The sequence below is a fragment of the Helicoverpa armigera genome, chromosome 5 (genome assembly GCF_030705265.1).
Source record: "Helicoverpa armigera isolate CAAS_96S chromosome 5, ASM3070526v1, whole genome shotgun sequence".
Classification (NCBI taxonomy): Eukaryota; Metazoa; Arthropoda; class Insecta; order Lepidoptera; family Noctuidae; genus Helicoverpa; species Helicoverpa armigera.
Window position 1 is genome coordinate 4,499,469 of NC_087124.1, and position 20,483 is coordinate 4,519,951.

General features: G+C 36.7%; 3 protein-coding genes across 3 annotated transcripts; 2 read left to right on the forward strand and 1 right to left on the reverse strand.

The window, feature by feature from the left end:
* The first annotated feature begins 58 nt into the window (after nt 1-58).
* LOC126055005 (growth hormone-regulated TBC protein 1-A) lies at nt 59-5,154 on the forward strand. The gene is made up of 6 exons (XM_049842216.2): nt 59-231; nt 312-496; nt 933-1,199; nt 2,542-2,724; nt 3,709-3,962; nt 4,461-5,154. The coding sequence occupies exons 1-6, from the start codon at nt 212-214 to the stop codon at nt 4,566-4,568; spliced, it is 1,017 nt and encodes a 338-aa protein (XP_049698173.1). The 5' UTR covers nt 59-211; the 3' UTR covers nt 4,569-5,154.
* Nucleotides 5,155-6,486: 1,332 nt separating this feature from the next.
* On the reverse strand, nt 6,487-7,457 carry LOC126055006 (mitochondrial import inner membrane translocase subunit TIM14). Its single transcript, XM_049842217.2, has 3 exons — nt 7,292-7,457; nt 6,847-7,086; nt 6,487-6,764 (listed from the first exon to the last, which is right to left on the reverse strand). Exons 1-3 carry the CDS (start codon nt 7,292-7,294, stop codon nt 6,648-6,650), a joined length of 360 nt encoding a protein of 119 aa, XP_049698174.1. The 5' UTR covers nt 7,295-7,457; the 3' UTR covers nt 6,487-6,647.
* A 278-nt stretch (nt 7,458-7,735) lies between these two features.
* Nucleotides 7,736-18,307, forward strand: Karybeta3 (Karyopherin beta 3). Its single transcript, XM_049842215.2, has 18 exons — nt 7,736-7,896; nt 8,720-8,953; nt 10,167-10,309; nt 10,542-10,740; nt 11,715-11,840; nt 12,496-12,707; nt 13,002-13,233; nt 13,839-13,982; nt 14,181-14,300; nt 14,541-14,736; nt 15,086-15,238; nt 15,342-15,515; nt 15,807-16,111; nt 16,329-16,469; nt 16,831-17,050; nt 17,183-17,483; nt 17,693-17,906; nt 17,988-18,307. Exons 1-18 carry the CDS (start codon nt 7,780-7,782, stop codon nt 18,069-18,071), a joined length of 3,315 nt encoding a protein of 1,104 aa, XP_049698172.1. The 5' UTR covers nt 7,736-7,779; the 3' UTR covers nt 18,072-18,307.
* The last annotated feature ends 2,176 nt before the right edge of the window (nt 18,308-20,483 follow it).

Below are 20,483 nucleotides of genomic sequence, written 5' to 3' on the forward strand. Positions count from 1 at the left end.
ACGACGCTCGTTAATTTTAGAACGTAGGAAAAAATGTCAACGGATTGTCAAATGTCTGAACAATTCATTCATTGGTTCATTCATATTTCATTCATCATGTGGGGGTGATCGTCGAAGTGGGGTATTTGGGGCGTATCTTACAAAAATTAAAACCATAATTCGCAATATATTATGCTTTTTAAGAGACTAGTAATCAATATCAGGCGACACAATGGCTCAATCTAATTTCAGGTACTATTCTTTCTATATTATGAGTGTCTTCAATAATTTTGCAGTGAAGAAGTGTTTGTTAAATTTGCCTTTTATTTCAGTGCGGTTGATGAATACGGGTTTGAGAGGCACGAGGACTTCGACTACGAGAGCTATGAGGACTTCATGTCGAATTATTTAAAAGTTTTAGCCACAAGGGCTCAGAAATGGTCCACGCTGCTCGGCGAAGGAAAGTCGGTCAAACGCACCAACACTGTAAAAAGATACGTTCGCAAAGGAGTACCCAGTAAGTGTTCCTTTGTTTACATTATGTGCCGTGTGAATTTTGCCGCACTTTCATTTATATGACCTGCATTTAAATACCATGCTCTTGACTCAACTTGTGTTATTTATTTACAAACAAGAGTCTTATAATCTAAGTGTTTATTTTGTATAAAAGATAAAAAGAGGTTTTTCCACATGATTAATGTTCTCATAGTAAATTTTTGATTGTTTATTCACTCCAAATTTGTATTATAAAATCAGACTGTCTCTTGATGAACTGATATCTTAACTGATGACCTTCAATGAAAATTATTGATTATTCAATCCAATCATAAAACACTATGCAACAAATCTCTATATGAGAAATTTTTTTGAACACTGTAAATAGAACTGTCTTTTTCTTAAAACTCCAGCATAGTGGTGATTCACAGCCTAATGTCATCTTGAACTATTTTTAGGTGAACACCGGCCGTCAGTATGGATGGCAATTTCTCAAGCGGAAATGATGAAAGAACAATGTCCCGATTTATACCAAAAAATACTAGATGGCCCATTTGAGAAGGAGCTGGTGGATCTTGTGAAGACAGACCTTCCTCGCACCTTCCCGGACAACATATACTTTACTAAAGAGGCCAACCACCAGACACACTTGTTCAACATACTTATAGCTTACGCACACAACAACAGGGTCGTTGGATACTGTCAGGGACTCAATTATATTGCAGGTTGGTTTTCACATATATCTTTGTTTTTAAAATGGTAATAAACATCACAGAAAGGCATTAACATTGGCAGAAAGGTGTCCTTGAATTGTCAATTAAATGCATGTTGTAAACTTGTGTATGTTGCTTATTATAAAACAATAGAAAATCAATCAAGACAATCAATCTTAAAGTTTTAAATTAGTATTCTGTCACTAAATGACATGGTATACTTGAAATGCATATTATTCAACAAGTAAGAAGGTGACCTTGAACCCATTATCGGTGTCAAGTCCACCAATAGTACTGTTATTCATTTTCGCTTTTAGATTCATGGGTCAACTAGCAAAGTGGGGTTAAATTGGTAAATTTTTTAAATTACTCAATAGCGATGCAGAGTATCTATCGGTTGATTGCAATGTCTATTTTACACACACCTATCTTGCATGCAGAAACTGATAACAACATGCATTTAAAAATACTGTGAAGTTATTAATTTATATAACTCTTATCTCGCCTGTTAGCTAATCCTTGCATCACCATGAATGTGCTAATTTGGCCATATTACTGAGAAAACACACATTTATCACAGCTAACGATATTCATTAGCAACAGACTAATAATATAATTAAATCAATTGTGACCTCAATCTGCAATGACAGCTTGCATTAACTTAATAACCATTTAGTTAATTAGTGTTATACCATGTTATTTGGGCTCTGTGAATCATACTACTAATCTGATTAATCATAATGGATGGACAAAAGACTTATCACTATTATATTATACAGTTATTGTAATCCTAGCATAGTCTAGACCATATTTACTGATAGTTAAATTAAGTAAGCCTTAAGACTGATTTATCCATAGTAATATTATAATTCTGAGTTTGTTTGTCTACTAGTCTCAGAAACTACTAGTCCAATTTCTAAAATTATTTCTTTGTTAACCTGTTTATCAAAAGACGCTATAAGCTACTTTTCATTTTCATGCATATGTGTGAAGTATCTAGTTTCTATAGGAAGCAGGTGAAACAGCAGGTTAGCTAGTGATACATTGAATCATAAATCTATTGTGGATAAAAAATATTGTAAGAATGATCTTTGTCTAAAATATTATCTAGTGTGCAAGGTCATAGACATGACTATCACAATAGTGAATACATGTAGTCACAACATAGATTTAATGATAATAATTTAAATGGCAAACAATAGAAACAAAAAACGAATGTATCTATTTGTAATGACAAAACTAGAACTACAGGTTTTACTAATGTGAAGTTTTGGTTTTTATATTTTATTTCACATACCAGTCTATCTAATGTTTTATTTAATGTCATATCAACGAAATATTTCCCCTTTTTCAGGTTTACTGCTACTGGCAACGAAAAGCGAGGAGACATCATTCTGGCTGCTAAAAGTGCTAGTTGAGAAGATCTTGCCGGACTACTACACGCGGACAATGGATGGCCTCATTGTAGACATTGAGGTCCTGTCCGAACTAGTCAAAACCAAAGTGCCCGACGTGCACCAACATGTTATCAATCTGGGTATGTTTATATCTACATATGTGCCTTAATTAAGTTTTGGCGGTTAAAGGCGGTGGCTTACAATTCTTTATTTATCTAGATTTTTTTATTTTCTAGACTTTATCTAAGTACCTATATTTTTTAAGCCCTGTTTTGGTGTAGGTAGTTTAGTACCATCACGGAAAATTGCACAACAATCAAAGTGATTAATTTCTATCTACCTTTATAGATGTTTTTAAAAGTACCTAACTTTTTTGTTATAAATATTTTGACTTAGTATCTTTATCAGTACAGTAATCCAACAATCAGTGTTGTTTGAAGTAGTTCACAGGCTGGAGTTATGTTCAATCTGACTGGTAATGATAACTGCTATCTATTGATACATACCTTTTCTAAGATATGAAAAATAATCATCAGCAATTGTGGTGTTACATTACTTTTACTGAGTATATCACAAGCTTTAAAAACATCCTCCTGTAGATTTTTAGAAGAATATGCCAGTCCTTGCTCATATTGAACATTTATACTCATCTACCTAGCCTAATCCCAACTATGTTGGGGTCGGCTTCCAGTCTAACCGGATGCAGCTGGTTACGTCATAGTGAAACATAATAATTATACTGTAGAACAAAAATTAAATAGATAGTAATATATTGTTATCTCAAAATTTTGACTACATCTGCACTCCCGTACTTTATACTGGCGCCGGCAGATTAGTTTCGAAATCATCTTATCATGTATGTTATTACAACTTATCAATATTTATATGGATAATCAAGAGGTGCTCACGTGATCGGCCAGTAAATACAAGCACCCTATGTTGTAATGCGATATCTTAGCAAGTTAGCGATTTTAAAGACTACGTAAACGTACCCTAAACGTAATTATGTACATAAATTCGACAATGATCTATGAACTCATGTGTATTTGACAATGATGTCTTCTATGATGCACTTACTTGAAAAAAAACTAAATTTAATATCTTTATTTCTCAATATTTTTTAGGGCTCCCATGGGCAGTAATAACAACGAAATGGTTCGTCTGCCTATTCGCCGAAGTACTACCCATAGAGACAGTCCTGCGGATATGGGACTGTCTGTTCTACGAGGGCTCGAAGATCTTGTTCCGGGTGTGTCTGACCCTGATCAAGAACAACCGAGCTGAGATAATGTCCTGTAACGACTTCACCTCCCTGGCGGAGTGCTTCAAAGCAATCGTGAAGAACGCCAGTGCGTTACACTGTCATGAGTTTATGCAGGTGGGTTTTTAGAAAATACTTTTATAATAGACTAGCTTTTGCCCGCGACTTCGTTCGCATGGAATAGTGACTTCCGGCATATTTTTGGTTTGACCAATAGATGGCGCTATATGTCCGGAATAAATTTTATTTTTTATTTTTATATTTTTTTTTGAAATAAAAACTATCCTATGTCCTTTCTCAGGTTCCAAACTATGTCTGTACCAAATTTCACACAAATCGGTTCAGTAGTTTAGGCGTGAAGAAAAGGCAGACAGACAGACAGAGTTACTTTCACATTTATAATATTAGTTAGGATTTTGTACGGAACTTCGTCCGCTTTCTAAAGAATCTGAGTCAGTCCAGATAAATAGTAGTTCTCTATGTGAAATTTCATCTCAATCGTTTCAACAGTTTTAAGATAAATTCGTAGTAAATTTGATTTCAATGGCATCCACAAAAGAAGAGATTTCTAATGTGTGCCTATGAGACAAGATCACTATTGCTTCTGTTTTACAGTCAATCTTCAAAGTACCTGGCACACTCTCCAACGCAACTATAATCAAGCTGAGAGCGAGGTTCGCGAAGCAACGTCGCGAGCAACAACAGAAGGAGCCGCCGCGGTGAATGCCCGGCGCCCGCGCTCCACCTGATCTCAATCCACAACCAAATTGTACATGTTACACCACTACTTAACAACTACTTATAAATGACAACATATATTTTTGATCTCTATACTTTTTAACAACAAATAAATGAGGTCTCACCATTCAATTCACTGTCATTAGGTTGCCCTGAGATATTAGAAATTTTATTCGAAAAATTAGCAATAAGCTATTAAATTATTTACATTGATAGCTTGTTCAGTTATTTTGAAGGCTTTTTTATTACATGGCGCTCGTTTTTATCGCCGTTATTATGAATCAAAAGTATATTTATCTAGCTTGTTGCGATTTTGTACAAACCTTACTAGTCTTTATAGCGTTGCATGTTTAGTGGGTCTTCATTGGAACCAGCGAAGTACTGGGGTTACGGGGAGGACTTTTATTTCCAGCAGTCATGACAATCTCCTGAGGCTAATGTACCATTACACTATGTACAACGGTTGTAGTGTGCACCTAGCCTCGTATGCATATTTGCAATTGACTTTTGCTAAGTTACTATTAAGTTATAATGTTGTTTCGCATATCATTAAAGTATTTTTCTAATAGTATTATTTTTGTTGTTCATTAAAGCGTCAGTTGATTAGAGTTATGTACCTGTAATAATTACGTAGGGTATGAACAATGTGAGCATTTTATTACATAAATAATTTCTAAATTAAACATGACATGTTAATTATTTGTGTTGTTCTTGTTGCAACATAAAGTTACATTATAAATGGATTCAGTTTCCTAGATGAACAAACATTTAGTAATAAAATAATAATGTAGGTTAATTATTGATATTTTCATAGTTATATCTAGTTATGGCTTTGCCAACTTTATCATTTGTAAGTTTTTTTTTATTTATTTGCATAATGCATATATTTTTTCTATATGTCATTGAGTAAATTAGGTGCTAGGTATTATATTTTCTAAATATTTAAAATATTCATCTTTACCAAGTAGCTACAAAAATTAAATAGTCAATGGTTAATAAATACACAACTCTTTTCAAATATAAACTAAATACAAAATATCTACACAACATTAATAGAATATTTCAAACCACCTTTATCTTTATAGTTCATATTTTTGCTACATTTTTAGGTTTAAATGGCTTGAATAATATTTTTACGCAGTTAGTAAATTATTTGCTCAAAATTGTCTGTGTTAATGAGAATAGGTCCTGTCATACAAGAATACATCATTTTATGAAAATGTATGTATTCCTAATGTTCCCTAATACTCTGCTTGTGTACACATTCACATTGTCAATACATATTTAGGCTTAATACTCTCTAGGACCATGCATCAATTAGTTGATACCTAAATGTGACAATAATTATCACATATCCATTATCATAAACTGCAGAGACATTGCATCTAGGTTCCATGCAGACCTTGCAATGTACTGCAGTATAATTTTCACTGCCATAAGCTGATCAGTGAACACTTGTAGAAAAGTAATGTGTAACAAGTTTGTGTCATGTAATGTTGTGCCACATAATTCATTAAATAAACCATATTTCTAGCAAAATAAATTATTCGATCTGTTATTAACAAATCATATGCTTTATGGGAAAATAATGCAAACAAAAATTATAAAATTGCCATAATACTTTATTGTATTACTAGAATTGCTTTCATATTCAAATAATCAGTAATCATAATGCAAAGGTCACTAGTGAGTAGGGTTTATAAAATGTACTCTATCATAAAGTTTCACATTCATTATTGTAGAATGTGTAAATGTATTTTTATAAAAAATACAGTTTTGATGGTTTCTCTTGGATCCTTGTGTATTGTGCTGTGATTAGCAAGCTGTTCTGCCTGATTCCAATTAACTGTGTTAGGATGCTCCATAGTATATGTTTGGATGTTCATTGTGACAGAATAGACTATTGAGATGTTCAAATGAATTTTATTTATAATTACCCTTAAAACAAAGTACTAAATGTAGCTACAATCTTTCAGGTAATTAACTAAATATTTATGTCTTCGAAATTAATTGTTCTAGAGCATTGTTCAACTATTTACACTAAATTTAAACCAAAACAAGGCATTATGACTTCCCGCTTTCTAATAGGTCTTTAGCTTCGTTTATTTTAGCAGCTATCAGGGGTGATCCTCCACGATCAGGATGATTTAGTAACATTATCTTCCGATGTGCATCTCTTATCTGAAAATTTATAAGTTTTGTATCAATTATTGGGACTCTGTCCATCAACAATTCGAAGTCCTTTTTACACAAAAGAAACTACCTTAGCTTTGTTTGCTGTAGGACTAACACCCAGAATTAAAGCAGCTTCCCTTTTGGTCATTTTCGGTTCAAATCCTCCTTTATAATATTTAGAATTAGCTAAGCTTTCGGCATCGAACTTAGGTAAGTTTTTTACAGCTTCAGCAAATTTGGAAGAGGCGTTAGGCATCTGTCGTAAGACATAGCGACCCGCGAAGCCAACCGCTGCCATCCCTAAGCCTGCCAATATGACTGAACTTGCCTGTGGAAAAACAATTTCGTTATGTAAAGTTAAGATATACAAACGAAGATTTCCAAGTACAATGCAAGATTCCCATTAAGGTTATCAAAATTCAGGTTTTTGCCAGCAAAATCTTGTAGTTTAACACTAGCGAGGTTAAATAAAACTACCATTTGATTAAAAAACTACATTTTACAAATGTTAGGTAGCATTTAAAAATACGTACCATTGTAGTTTTGTAATAATTTAAGGTGTTGTACTTTAAGCTAGCTAATAATTTTGCAAATATCGCATACTTCTTTCCAAGTATTTCACAAAATATATAAATATTGCTGAAGATGAGTAAAACGCATTTTATGATATCGATATTGACAGTTCAGTGACTTTGACGTTAAATTTAGAAATCTTCTGTCTCTGGTCCTTAGCATAGAGCATCGACCACCGTATAAGGCGCTCCCTAGACGATCGATATAATTGCACGATATCACAAAATGTGTATTGTACAATGCAACACAATTTGGCGCAAAAATCATTGCGCAAACTTCAATATCACGTCCATTTTATTGCATATGTATAGATACTTCATAAACAATAATATTGTTCTATGAAACTGTGACGATTTCTATTCCTTGCGGACAACTATCGACTAAAATGGCAATAAAAATACTGGCAACCCGATTGCGCGAAGTGAAGTGACCAGCCAGATAAAAGTTTATGAAAAAAAATTGGGCCTTTTCGAAGAGGTTCAACATGGCAGGAGATCAGGCGCAATTTTACCAGTTACTAAATACTTTATTATCAACCGATAACGACATCAGATCCCAAGCAGAAGTAAGTACTTGTTGTTTTTCATGTTTTACTACTATAATTGCGAAAAAACTTACAAATTGACCGGCCTTTATTGTGAACGTTTTCTGCCAGCCTCGTGTCAAAACGTGGTCATGGAGGATTTTTTGATGTTACTTCTAAAACAATGATTTACAAGTTCTGATAGTGCATAAATTACTGTCAACATTAATGAAAAATTGAAATACGCACAATCCAAGCAAGTAGTTTAAATAAATCCTTAAATGTTTACGTATAAGGGAACCGCTTTTAACCGACTCTATTGTTGCGGTTGTGGCCGGGGTAACGTTCAATTCAGTCGTACATGTGGTGCAATAAACGAAAAGATTTTTTGCGCCTTTTTCATCATGTTTTTACTGCACTGACATTTTCATGAGATAAGAGAACTAAGACAGGAACTTCCTTTTATAGTACCTACCTTTAACTGTTATATATACTCGTTCAAATTAAAAAGCAGTTAATCCATTTAACAATTGTGTTATCATCATTTTACTGCTGAGTAACTTGTTCACAAAACTAGAAATTAAATTTTATATTGTGCACTAAACTGTTTCTCAACTTAACAAGTAATTATTAAAATCTTTAAAAAACAATTATTACACAACATTGTTTTGTACCTAAATGCAATTGTAATGTTTATGAAGCAAAACAAATTACTTAAAAAAAATCTCATGGTTTTTATTAACCTATTTATCATGTATTTTTTAATTAAATAAATCCTTGAAAAAAACTTAACTCCTAGTTACTTTGAAATTCCAGAAAATAAGTTGTATAACATTTTCGTAATATCTATATTCTCATCAAACAGGAAGCATACAATAATATTCCAACTGAAACAAAAGTGGTACACTTGGTGGGCGCAATCCAAAATGCAGATGTTGGTGAAGAAGGACGGCAAACAGCCGCTGTGCTGCTCCGTAGACTGCTCAGCGCAGAGTTCTTTGAGTTCTTCCCGAAGCTGCCATTTGAGCAGCAGACAGTACTCAGGGAGCAGCTACTTCTCACACTGCAAATGGAAGTGAGCCAGCAACTGCGGCGCAAGGTAAGTGCTCCTAAAAACATTATTATTAGTTTTATGGGAATTAATCCATTTTTGTTCAAATTGATTACAAAATAAACATATGTATTTTCAAATAAATGACAGGCAGAGATATTATCTTCATCTATGAAATACTCAAAAAAAGTTGGCATTCTCAAAACAGTGACTTAGCACTCTTGCCTTTGAGTCTAACACTTGACATATAAACTGCGGACTGATAGTCTCTAAAGACTTCACAACCTCTTGTAACAGCTTTTTAGGTCAAGATCAGATGCTAGAAAAGTATAAATGAATTTTCTTTTGTGAGAAAAAATATGAGGAATCTTTTTATCAACATTAAGCTGCTCATATCTTAAATATAGATTTAGTTCTTCAGATATCTTTACTTATGATAATTATGCACACAAGGTAGACCTCATAAAAATAATCAGTAATTTCCCCAGAATTATCAGTTGTATAACTGTTAATTGGTGTATTGAGTCATGCACTGAATCAGTGGGTACTCTTAATCTAATTTCATTCCATCCTAAGTATAGTATAAACTGGGTGATGACTCATCCGCATTCCAACTGCCTACAATGAAGCTTGAAGCCATAAAAAAATCATCATTTACAATTTGTTTGATCTTTTCTTTAAAGTTTGTTTTGTGTCATACATTAGAATTAGAGAGATTAATAAAATAAATAATGGATAATTTGTTAGAGAAATGTTTTTTTGTAGTACAATTTATTTTATCATTGATGTAGAATTGTAGAAGAACAATGATAGGCGATTTTTGTATTATTTCATATTTGTGTTATCTATAATTTTATAATGTTACCAATAAAAATTTCAAAAAGCTCATCAGGGAACTCTTTAATTACTTGCATATTAGTATAAATTAGTTTATCAGTGCACTTTAAACTTTGTACCATTATTTACATGCACATAATCATTTTATTGATGTCATTATTTGCCGATTTTGTGATATTGATTAAAAAGAAAAAAGTTTAGATACATACAGAGCATAGTTTTAATTTATGCACATCATTTACGTAGCCATTTTACCGTAAAGTGTGTTGCTGCCAGAATGTGCAATATTAAATTTAGAAATTCGCTAACACCATTCTCAATAGACTGGAGTTTGATAGTACTTCTTAAGACATTTACTTTAATTTCAATTTTAAAATTACTTTTTAGGTGCAACCTTTAACATGCTATACATTTGTCCCTTTAGATCTGCGACGTTGTATCAGAATTGGCTAGAAACCACATAGACGATGATGGTGTTAACCAATGGCCAGAATTCCTTCAGTTCATGTTCAACTGCGCTGGTGCCCAGGACCCCAACATCCAAGAGGCTGGTATTAGAATGTTCACGTAAGTATTCATTTATCTTTGTCTAATATGTACCTACTCAATAAATGTTTGGGATGTCAATTTATTTTAAACCACTTTTATAATAGTGTACTTCTTTGTTTTATTAATGCACAGTTGGCTTAATGCCAAGTAATTTATAACGTTAGGTTTTAAATAAAATGGTTTTGTAGATATTTGAAATAGAGTTTATTTAGTTTTGTACTAGTCTAGATTTGAAATGTTTGTAATACAGGTCAGTGCCTGGTGTGTTTGGGCACCGTCAGAATGAGAACCTGGTTGTTATCAAGCGCATGTTGCTGACCGCTCTCCAATCCACATCGGAGGCTCTCCGAGTTCAGGCCGTGAAGGCCGTAGGCGCTTTCATTCTGCTTCACGACAAAGAGCCTGCCATACACAAACATTTCAGTGATTTACTGCTTCCATTGATGCAGGTTGGTCATTGCTCAAAAAGTTTGTTATTGTTTTTAATAAGATGATGAGCGTTTAGCGTCACTACGCATAAGACACGATAAACGTAAGACTATTTTACTGCAAGTTCACTATTAATTGAAGAATTACTGGCTAAACAAGCTTTATGAAAATATTTTCGAAACAGTTGCTGAAATGAAAATATGTAAGTAATGAAAAATAATTGGAAAATCATAAGTTTACGGCACGCAATTGTAATTGGCCACTTGTGTATTCAAAGCGCCATGAATTCGACATTGAATGATCACAATTGGCTCTATTTTTAGACTGACTGTGCTTGATAGTTGATTTTTATCACTCTATTGTATTGATACCGGTGGAACTTTGATAGACGTATATACTTACGTATTTGAGATAGAAACTTCGTTTTATCGTATTTTTTTCAGATAAAATAACTATATAATTCATTCAAAAGCGTTGATTCAACTTGCTAAATATGTATGGTGGTTCAAAATCAAAACTTATGGTTAGCGTTTGTATTGACGACTGTCATTCAGTCGTGTCTACTGTAAAAAAAAAAAACATTTTTATTACTTTTGTTATCGCTGTTATTCAAAACAATCGCATCTAAAATCGGCGCAGACGTTGAAGAACAGTAAAAAAGTTTTTGAATCATGCCTATCTATGCATAACACAAAAATGCGACAAGCATCTCAACAGCAAGCCGCAGAAACGCCATTCATAATTTATAGTAGTTCTAATCTAAGTTACAAAGTCATTAGGAATAATTGGAGTTCGGCTCCCGCACATCATTTACGTAGCCATTTTATTTTAAAGTGTGGTACTGCCAGTATGTGCAATATTAAATTTGGAATTTCGCTAACACCATTCTCAATAGAATGGAGTTTGATAGTACTTCTCAAGACATTTACTTACTACAAATTTCACCAAAGTTTGAACTAGAGAGGTAGTAGTTTATAAAGAATATTTTTTTCAGGTTGTTGTACAATCAATTGAGAAAAGTGATGATGATTCTGCTCTTAAAGTTCTCATTGAACTGGCTGAATCTGCTCCAAAATTCTTGCGTCCGCAACTCGAGCCCATCTTCCAAGTGTGCATTAAGGTTAGTAAAAAATCTATTTAAATCCACTACAGGTAATAGCGAGAGAAGGAAGTTTCATTAAGGCGCGGCTGGTAAACATGAAACAGTTTTCTGTAAAATGGTACTCAAGTTCGTTTATTTCGGACCAGACATAAATATCGCCGAGTCGCGCCGAGTTTATGTGGGACGAGCCTTAATATTTTTTTTTTGCCATTTTCGATTATGACGCACATAATTTGCCCTTGAATCGCGTGATATCTCGTAGACTTATTGTAATGAAATAGAAATGAATTAATATTAATAATGTATGTAACTTCTTTATTCATAACAATATTTTACATTGATTAATATTCATTGTTTAGGAAGGAATTACTATAAACGATTATAATGTTTACTATAAAAATACACTGTAAGATTCATTTATAAATGGCTATATTCAATGATACAGCCATAATAGATCTTACTAGAGCAATTAACAAGATAATTAGCACTCTTTGTTCCTTATACAATTGAGTGTCAGTCCCTTGATTACATTCTTTCATAACAATGCGTAACTGACAAGCGCATAATATCAAAACGATGTTTAGCAAACATTGTTGCGCAGTGTTTTGTTTCACCAATAGATGAGGGACTTGGTAAGTTGATAGTTAAAGTTGTAATTTTTTTTATACATTAGGTGGTAGGCGACACTGACGCAGAGGATAACTGGCGTCAATTGGCCCTGGAGGCGATGGTGACGCTGTGCGAGACCGCGCCCGCCATGGTGCGCAAGCAGGTGCCCAACGGCGTCAGCATGCTCACGCCCCTCGTGCTCGAGATGATGTGCGAGCTCGATGACGAACCCGACTGGTCCATGCAAGATGACGCCGCCGAGGATGATAACGAACAGTCAGTATTGTCATCAATCAAACCATGACATAACAAAGAAAAATATTTTTCAGCATTATCTAATTATGACATCACAATAGGATATTGTAAAATTCTCTGAACATGGCTCTGTCTAATGATGCAGCTGTAAAGAATTTTACTAGAGAAAACAACAAGATAATTAGCACTCGGTGTTCCTTATACACTTGGGTGTCAGTCCCTTGATTACATTTCAAGGTTCAAAATAACCTTTACAAATGGTAAAAAATTGTAATATGAATAGTTTTAATCTTACAAGGTATATATTTTTTACAGAAATTACGTAGCTGCTGAATCAGCTTTGGACCGTATGTGCTGCGGCTTGGGTGGTAAGACCATGCTGGGTCTGATCGTCGGCCAGGTGCCGGAGATGTTGCACCATGAAGACTGGCGCCGCCGTCACGCCGCTCTCATGGCTGTGTCTTCAGCTGGCGAGGGCTGCCACAAGCAGATGGAACAGATGCTTGACCAAGTTGTCTCTGCTGTCCTCAATTATCTTACTGACCCTGTAAGTACTAATTAAGCCTTCTAGGTTAATTTTTTAGGGTGGTCATGACCAAAACGATCAATTACGAGTGAACTAACGAGGTGTTCGGGCTCTTTGAGTCATCTTTCAACGATTTTTGGTATTATAAAAAATGTTCGAGTCCAAAGATCGCATATAAAGGCGAAAACAGTAACGTTCCTCGTCCCCCGCTCACCCGCATTTTGACGCGCTATTGTTCATTTATTGTTACATGATGTCACAGGTCTCATATTTGTAAATAAGCGTTTCAACTGTCCATTGTGTTTGGTAACCCAATGTTCGTTAGTGGTATAACCATTACAAAGGTTAGATCACTTCCATAGCATTGGCAGATTAAATGTGACAATTGCTCCATTTCTCTCTATTTGATAGAAAGTCACGGATCTCAGTTCACAGACAATTACATCATGATCTCGTATTCCCATATGATGTTGCATGACTAGTATGAATAATATTAGGCCTCTATTATGAAAAAGCTGTTAAGGATGCATACGAAAGCTCGTAGCCAGCTGCAGGGACAAAATTTTCAATTTATTTTTTTAATCTGTATTTCTGTCTTCTAATATGTGTTTCCCTGTTTCTGGTAGCATCCCCGCGTACGTTACGCTGCATGCAATGCCGTGGGTCAGATGTCCACCGACTTCGCTCCCGTGTTCGAGAAGAAGTTCCATGACAAGGTGGTGCCCGGCCTCCTGATGGTGCTCGATGACAATGCTAACCCCCGCGTGCAGGTAACATAACCCTTTAATTAAGGCTGGCTTCCCAAGCCCGAAAATCGGTGACCGATTTTGTGTAGGAGGAAGATATAAGACAATAGAACAGAGAAATGTACATCCTACATAATGTCGGGTCATAAAACAACCTTATAGCTAGAATACTATGACCGTATATGCTTAATGCAAGGTTAATACGCCTTATTCTTATTTCAGGCTCACGCGGCTGCTGCTTTAGTAAACTTCAGTGAAGATTGTCCTAAACCAATCCTGACTCAGTATCTGGATCCTTTGATGAGCAAGTTGGAATTGATCTTGACCACCAAATTCAAGGAGGTAGATATCAAGTTTGCTTTGATTTCTTGTACCCAATGTTCGTTAGTGGTATAACTCATTCAATGGTTAAATCACTTCCATAGCATTGGCAGATTAAATGTGGCATTTGCTCCGTTTCTCCCTCTGTAGAGAGATATGGATCTCAGTTCACATACATTTAATAATAATATGTCAAGCAATAATGTCATTTTTACTATTATGTTGTAAATAAAAGAATAATAATTAACTTTTATGATGTAGTTGGTGGAACGCGGCACGAAACTGGTGCTGGAACAAATAGTGACGACGATCGCGTCCGTGGCCGACACCGTCGAGAAGGACTTTGTGATCTACTACGACAGGTTGATGCCTTGCCTCAAGTACATCATTGCTAATGCTACAACCGACGAGCTTAAAATGCTTCGCGGCAAGACCATTGAGTGCGTCAGTCTTATTGGTAAGATATAAATGAATATGTAGTAAATTCAATTTCATTAGTATTTGAAACAGAATCCTACTTATATCCTATTTCCTACTTATATTCCTACTTTCATTCCTACTTTCCTACTTATATTATAAATGTGAAAGTTTGTGAGAATGTATGGATGTATGTTTGTTATTCAATCACGCAAAAACGGCTGGACCGATTTGATTGAAATTTGGTATGTAGATAGGTGATACCCTGGATTAACACATAGGCTACTTTTTATCAACACACCACGCGTGCGAAGCCGCTGGCGGAAGCTAGTAACTAATATAGGATCAATCAAACAATACTTGTAGCAAATGGTTATCATGCTCCACAGGTTTGGCTGTAGGTGAAGAGAAGTTCACATCAGATGCCTCTGAAGTAATGGACTTGCTGCTGAAGACTCACACGGAAGGCGAGCAGCTTCCCGCTGACGACCCGCAAACATCTTACCTTATTTCCGCGTGGTCGCGTATTTGCAGAATTATGGGTAAGTTACACTTGAATAAATAGATTATAAGTATAGCAACTTTGGTGTTCTGATTTTATAAGTCTTTATTTCAATGTAACAACTTCAATTTGTTGTGTTCCAGGCAAGAAATTCGCTCAGTATTTGCCGATGGTAATGGAGCCAGTGATGCGAACAGCCGCCATGAAGCCCGAGGTGGCGCTGCTTGATAACGATGATCTGGAGACCATCGAGGGCGACCTCGACTGGCACTTCGTTACGCTCGGCGAACAACAGAACTTTGGCATCAAGACTGCCGGTAATATATTGTATTTTAAATATGGGTCAAGTGTAACTTCGTGAAAAGACAGCATTTTTAGTACGAACTACTAGCGGGTTTTTCGCGTCTTTGAGGAACTTGTAACCAAATAAAATATAGCCTGTGTTACTCAGGAATAATCTTGCTTCCCAACAGTGAAAGTTTTTCTAATCAATAGTTTTATAGCTTTTACAAGCAAACAAACAGGTCTTTATAATTATGTAATAGCATTAGCTGTTTAATTTGTTCTATTGTTGTAACAAATGAAATAACTTCAAAACGAATTGTCAGGTCTGGAAGACAAGGCATCTGCCTGCGACATGCTGGTGTGCTACGCCCGCGAGCTGAAGGAAGAGTTCGCCGAGTACGCCGAAGACGTAGTCAAGCTAATGGTGCCGATGTTGAAGTTCTACTTCCACGACAACGTGCGCACGGCGGCGGCCGAGTCGCTGCCCTACCTGCTGGAGTGTGCCCGCATCCGCGGCCCGCAGTACATACAGGGCATGTGGGCCTACATCCTGCCTGAGCTGCTCAAGGCCATCGACTCCGAGCCCGAGCAGGAGGTGCAGGTCGAACTGCTCAACAGTCTCGCTAAGGTATGTTAAACTCGTACTCGCTAAGGTAGGTTAACTCAGCACTGATCATGGTGAACAAAATGACTAACGGAAAAGTCATAACTTACGTTACTCGGTGTACTAAAAGGCCCCTGACTTACTTGCCTTATGACATCTCCGCTCATCTTTCCTTCCTCCGTAGTACTGATTAATATTAGTAGAGAAAAGGTTCAGAAAATAATCTCCATTATGATTGTAGTGTATCGAGCTGTTGGGCGGTGGATGTCTTCCCGACGAGATGATGGCAGAGGTCCTGCGCATCCTCAACAAACTACTGACAGAACATTTCGAACGTGCCACTGAGCGCCGCCAAAAGCGCTCTGACGAAGATTACGATGAGGTGAGCCTCACTGAAATTGATTTTGTTTATAACATAGAACAAATAATACTTATGGTTGTGTCTCCAATGTACCATTGTATCTTTGTGTTCCAAATGTGCACTCGTTTTTGTATTAACACACTTTCACACGAATTTAGTTTTCTTGACAATTATCTTACTACTAGCTTCTGCCAGCGGTTTCACCCACATCCCGTGGGAACTACTTCCCGTACCGGGATAAAAAGTAGCCTATAGCCTTCCTCGATAAATGGGCTATCTAAAACTGAAAGAAATTTTTTAAATCGGACCAGTAGTTCCTGAGATTAGCGCGTTCAAACAAACTCTTCAGCTTTATAATATAGTATGGATGTATTTTATCCAGGTTGTAGAAGAGCAGCTAGCAGACGAAGATAACGAGGATGTATACGGCCTGTCCCGCGTGGCAGACGTGTTGCACGCGCTGATGTCGGCCTACCGGGAGAGCTTCTTCCCGCACCTCGACAGCCTGCTGCCGCACCTCGTGCAGCTGCTCGCCCCCGGCCGCCCCTACTCCGACCGCCAGTGGGCTATCTGCATTTTCGATGATGTTATCGAATTTGGAGGTGAGTGGCAAACAGTAATTTTTACTGTACCGTTCTTGTACGGGGTTCCCTACATTCTACCACGAAGCGTTTTTTTGGACTTCAAATATAAATCTGTAAACCTAGAGTAAAGATTATAACATTTGGTGACAGGACCCGCGTGCGTGAAGTACCAAGACATATTCCTGGAGCCGATGCTGAACGGGCTGCGCGAGCCGGAGGCGGAGGTGCGGCAGGCGGCGGCGTACGGCTGCGGCGTGCTGGCGCAGTTCGGCGGCGCCGTGTTCGCGGCGGCCGCGGCCCGCGCCGTGCCGCTGCTGGCCGCGCTCGTGGCCGACCCCGCCTCCCGCGCCCTCGAGAACCTCAACGCCACAGAGAACGCCATCTCCGCCGTCGCCAAGATCATCAAGTATAACCACTCGCAGATCGACAGGGATGAAATTATTAGGCATTGGTGAGTATCATTCACTAAATTACCTAAAAAGCTGGAACTTATATTCTTTTCTTAAAGGAGTTAACACAAAAAAATACTTTAAAATAACATGCTTCAGTGTGATGAATTTTATTTTCCATATTAACTTTTACTTTGCCAAATATAACTCTGTTATAGTTTAAAGATATTCTAGGATTGACATTGTATATAAAATGTATTTACGTTTTTAGGCTGACATGGTTGCCAGTGACAGAAGACACAGAAGAAGCTCCACATGTATACTCACTGCTGTGTGAACTGGCTGCGAGCGGGCACGCGGCGCTGGCGTCCCCCGACGCGCCCAAGCACGTCATCGCCACACTCGCAGAGGCATTCCTCAGGGACGCCGTGCCCTCTGATAACCCAGTCTTTGCGCAGATGGTGGCTCTCGTCAGGCAAATACAGGTAAGCAATAAAAACTATTTAAAGTCTAAAGAGTAACGACTGTAAAAGAATGTTTTGTAACGAAACAATAACTGGTCGCAGACAAACGCAGAGCTGTTCAACGCTGTGCTGATGCAGCTGAGCAGCGAGCACAAGGAGGCGCTGCAAGTGGCGCTGTCCACCTAGTGCGGACGGGCCCGCGACTCGGCACTCGGCACCTGCGCTCTCCGTTGCAGTCACGCTCTCCTCATCACGCCCATTTCTCGCGCATCACTAACCATTGACCGCCTCCAATCCAACTATTACTATGTGTATAAAAGTTGTATGTTGTAATTGAAAATATATCTTTGTCATTTAGACGAGTTTAAACCCAGTTTTATGAAATGACTGATATCAGATAAATTATAATATTGTAAACTGTATTTAACGAGTTGTTCTTTCCTTTCGAGGATTATTTTTCTTCGATCTCACTCAGCAAAATATCAGTTGGGCTAACTTAAATTGCTGTGATATATTTTTATACTAATTTTTGAAGTTACTTCATGCTTGAGCCATAAAAGTGTTAGTACCTCTTTGAGCATATTCATTGTCTTTATATGTAGTTGTTTTTCTTAATGTCGGTATTTTGTAAGCAACTATAATGGGGATGGTCCAATTTTTTATGATGAGAAAATATTTAAAAGATTATTGAAGTTATTATAAAAGAAATGTTAGGCGTATACGCATTATTATATTCAGCCTTACATGTTTTATCATGTACCGACACTTATTGTTTCTCCTTCGTGGATTAAATAATATTTTTATAATGATAGTTATTTGTTCGTATAAAGTTTTACTTTATCACTTTTGCGTTTATACCTCGCCTTTTTCATAATGGAAAATGTTGGTGACACATTGAGAGCTTGTATGGAAGTAGAGACTGTATCGGGCCTAAAGGCACTGCAGCTAGGTTAACATTTTGTTGTAGAACGTTATTCACGTGTTCTTTTATTATGAAAATAAATGTTTTGGAAACAATTGGGCCGTCTGCATTTACGTTTTATTATATAGTTTGCCATATTTCGGCTATGATGGGAATTTGGTGGCTGATTCTCGCGATGGACGAGGCGTCATATCTGTTTATAAGATATAATTTTATTCAATAAATATATATAATATTATATATACATTTCTTTGTTTAACTAAAATAAAAGTTATTTGACATTACACATTTGCTTGTTTTAGTAGAAAGTTCATGATAAACCAAAAAATCATGCCCATTTATAATAATAGTTATTATGACGGCAATAGTGTTTTATCTTACCATCCAGGGAAAGGTCACCTTTCGATATATCTATAACTAGTGAATAGTGATCATGCACACCAAGATGAATGAGGAAAATATCATTATCATCATAACGGCTGAGGGTGTATAAAGATGAAGCGACACTGCTTCAGATTGACGCCCAGATTCACCCAAAGCGAAGATGTGTTTTAGGCCAGCTCACACGTTGGTACCAACGCTCGTTACAACGTTTTGGTGAGGCGTACAACACGTTGGCCAATAAACTAGTTCTGTCCCGTCAGGGCCAATGTGAAGATGTCCGATACAGAAATCGACACTGCTCTGAGCGCGTTTATAGTGATGAGTGCACATTTATATCGCGCAGATTCCTTTGATGAAAATTCAAATTCCGACACAAGACGGCCAACTACCAACACTCGCCCTAACGTTGGGGCCAATGCCATTTTCTTGATCCACACGTTGCACGAATAGCGTTGGGGCCGATAATGGGGCCAACGTGTGGAGCCATCATTAGGGTCCGTTCGTACGCCCCGATTCTCCTAAGTTAATAATGTCAAAATCGAATCGCAATAGCAGTTTAACCATATCGGGCATTCTGCTACTTATATAAGACCAATCGTATTCCAACGAGATTCGATTGGTTTGAGATTGGTCTGCTATTTTGGTGATTTTGGTCTACGGGAGTTTGCTCTACAATCATATTGCAATCGTAAATCATTTGCAGACAAAATGATCATTATTGAATGACAGAAAAGGATAAAAACGTTTATTTTAAAGAAAAAATTGCGGAATGCCACATACGTTTCAATCGTAAGCGAGTCGGGATTGGATCGCAGTCGAACGTCAATCGAAGGTCGCTTAAGTAAAATTAGGAGAATCGGGCCCCAGCGTATCAGTAGTCATCTGATGCTTTTTATTTGTGAACGCATCTACCGCACGGTTGCTAACGATATTTTATAATCTGTATGTTACATTCGGAGCTGTGTTGCTATGTAATACGAGGAAGTTTTACTGATCGGGAATATTTTATGATCGTTGTGATTGGTACTTTGTAAGGTTCTTAGTATATTCCTATCTCAATGGTTATTAGTAAAACTATGTGTCCATTTTGCACCTCAAGTTTCCTTTTTTATTGATCATAAAAAGGCGAGCTAGTCTATTAAATTGCACCATTCATAGTGTTTTTTAGCGTTTATAGTGGCTCACTCCTAAAAACTAACCGTCATTATTATTATTATTTTCACATAATTTTTTACATGACATAAATCTGTTAAAACTATAATAGGTAATAACCGAAAAATATGTCGCTTCCC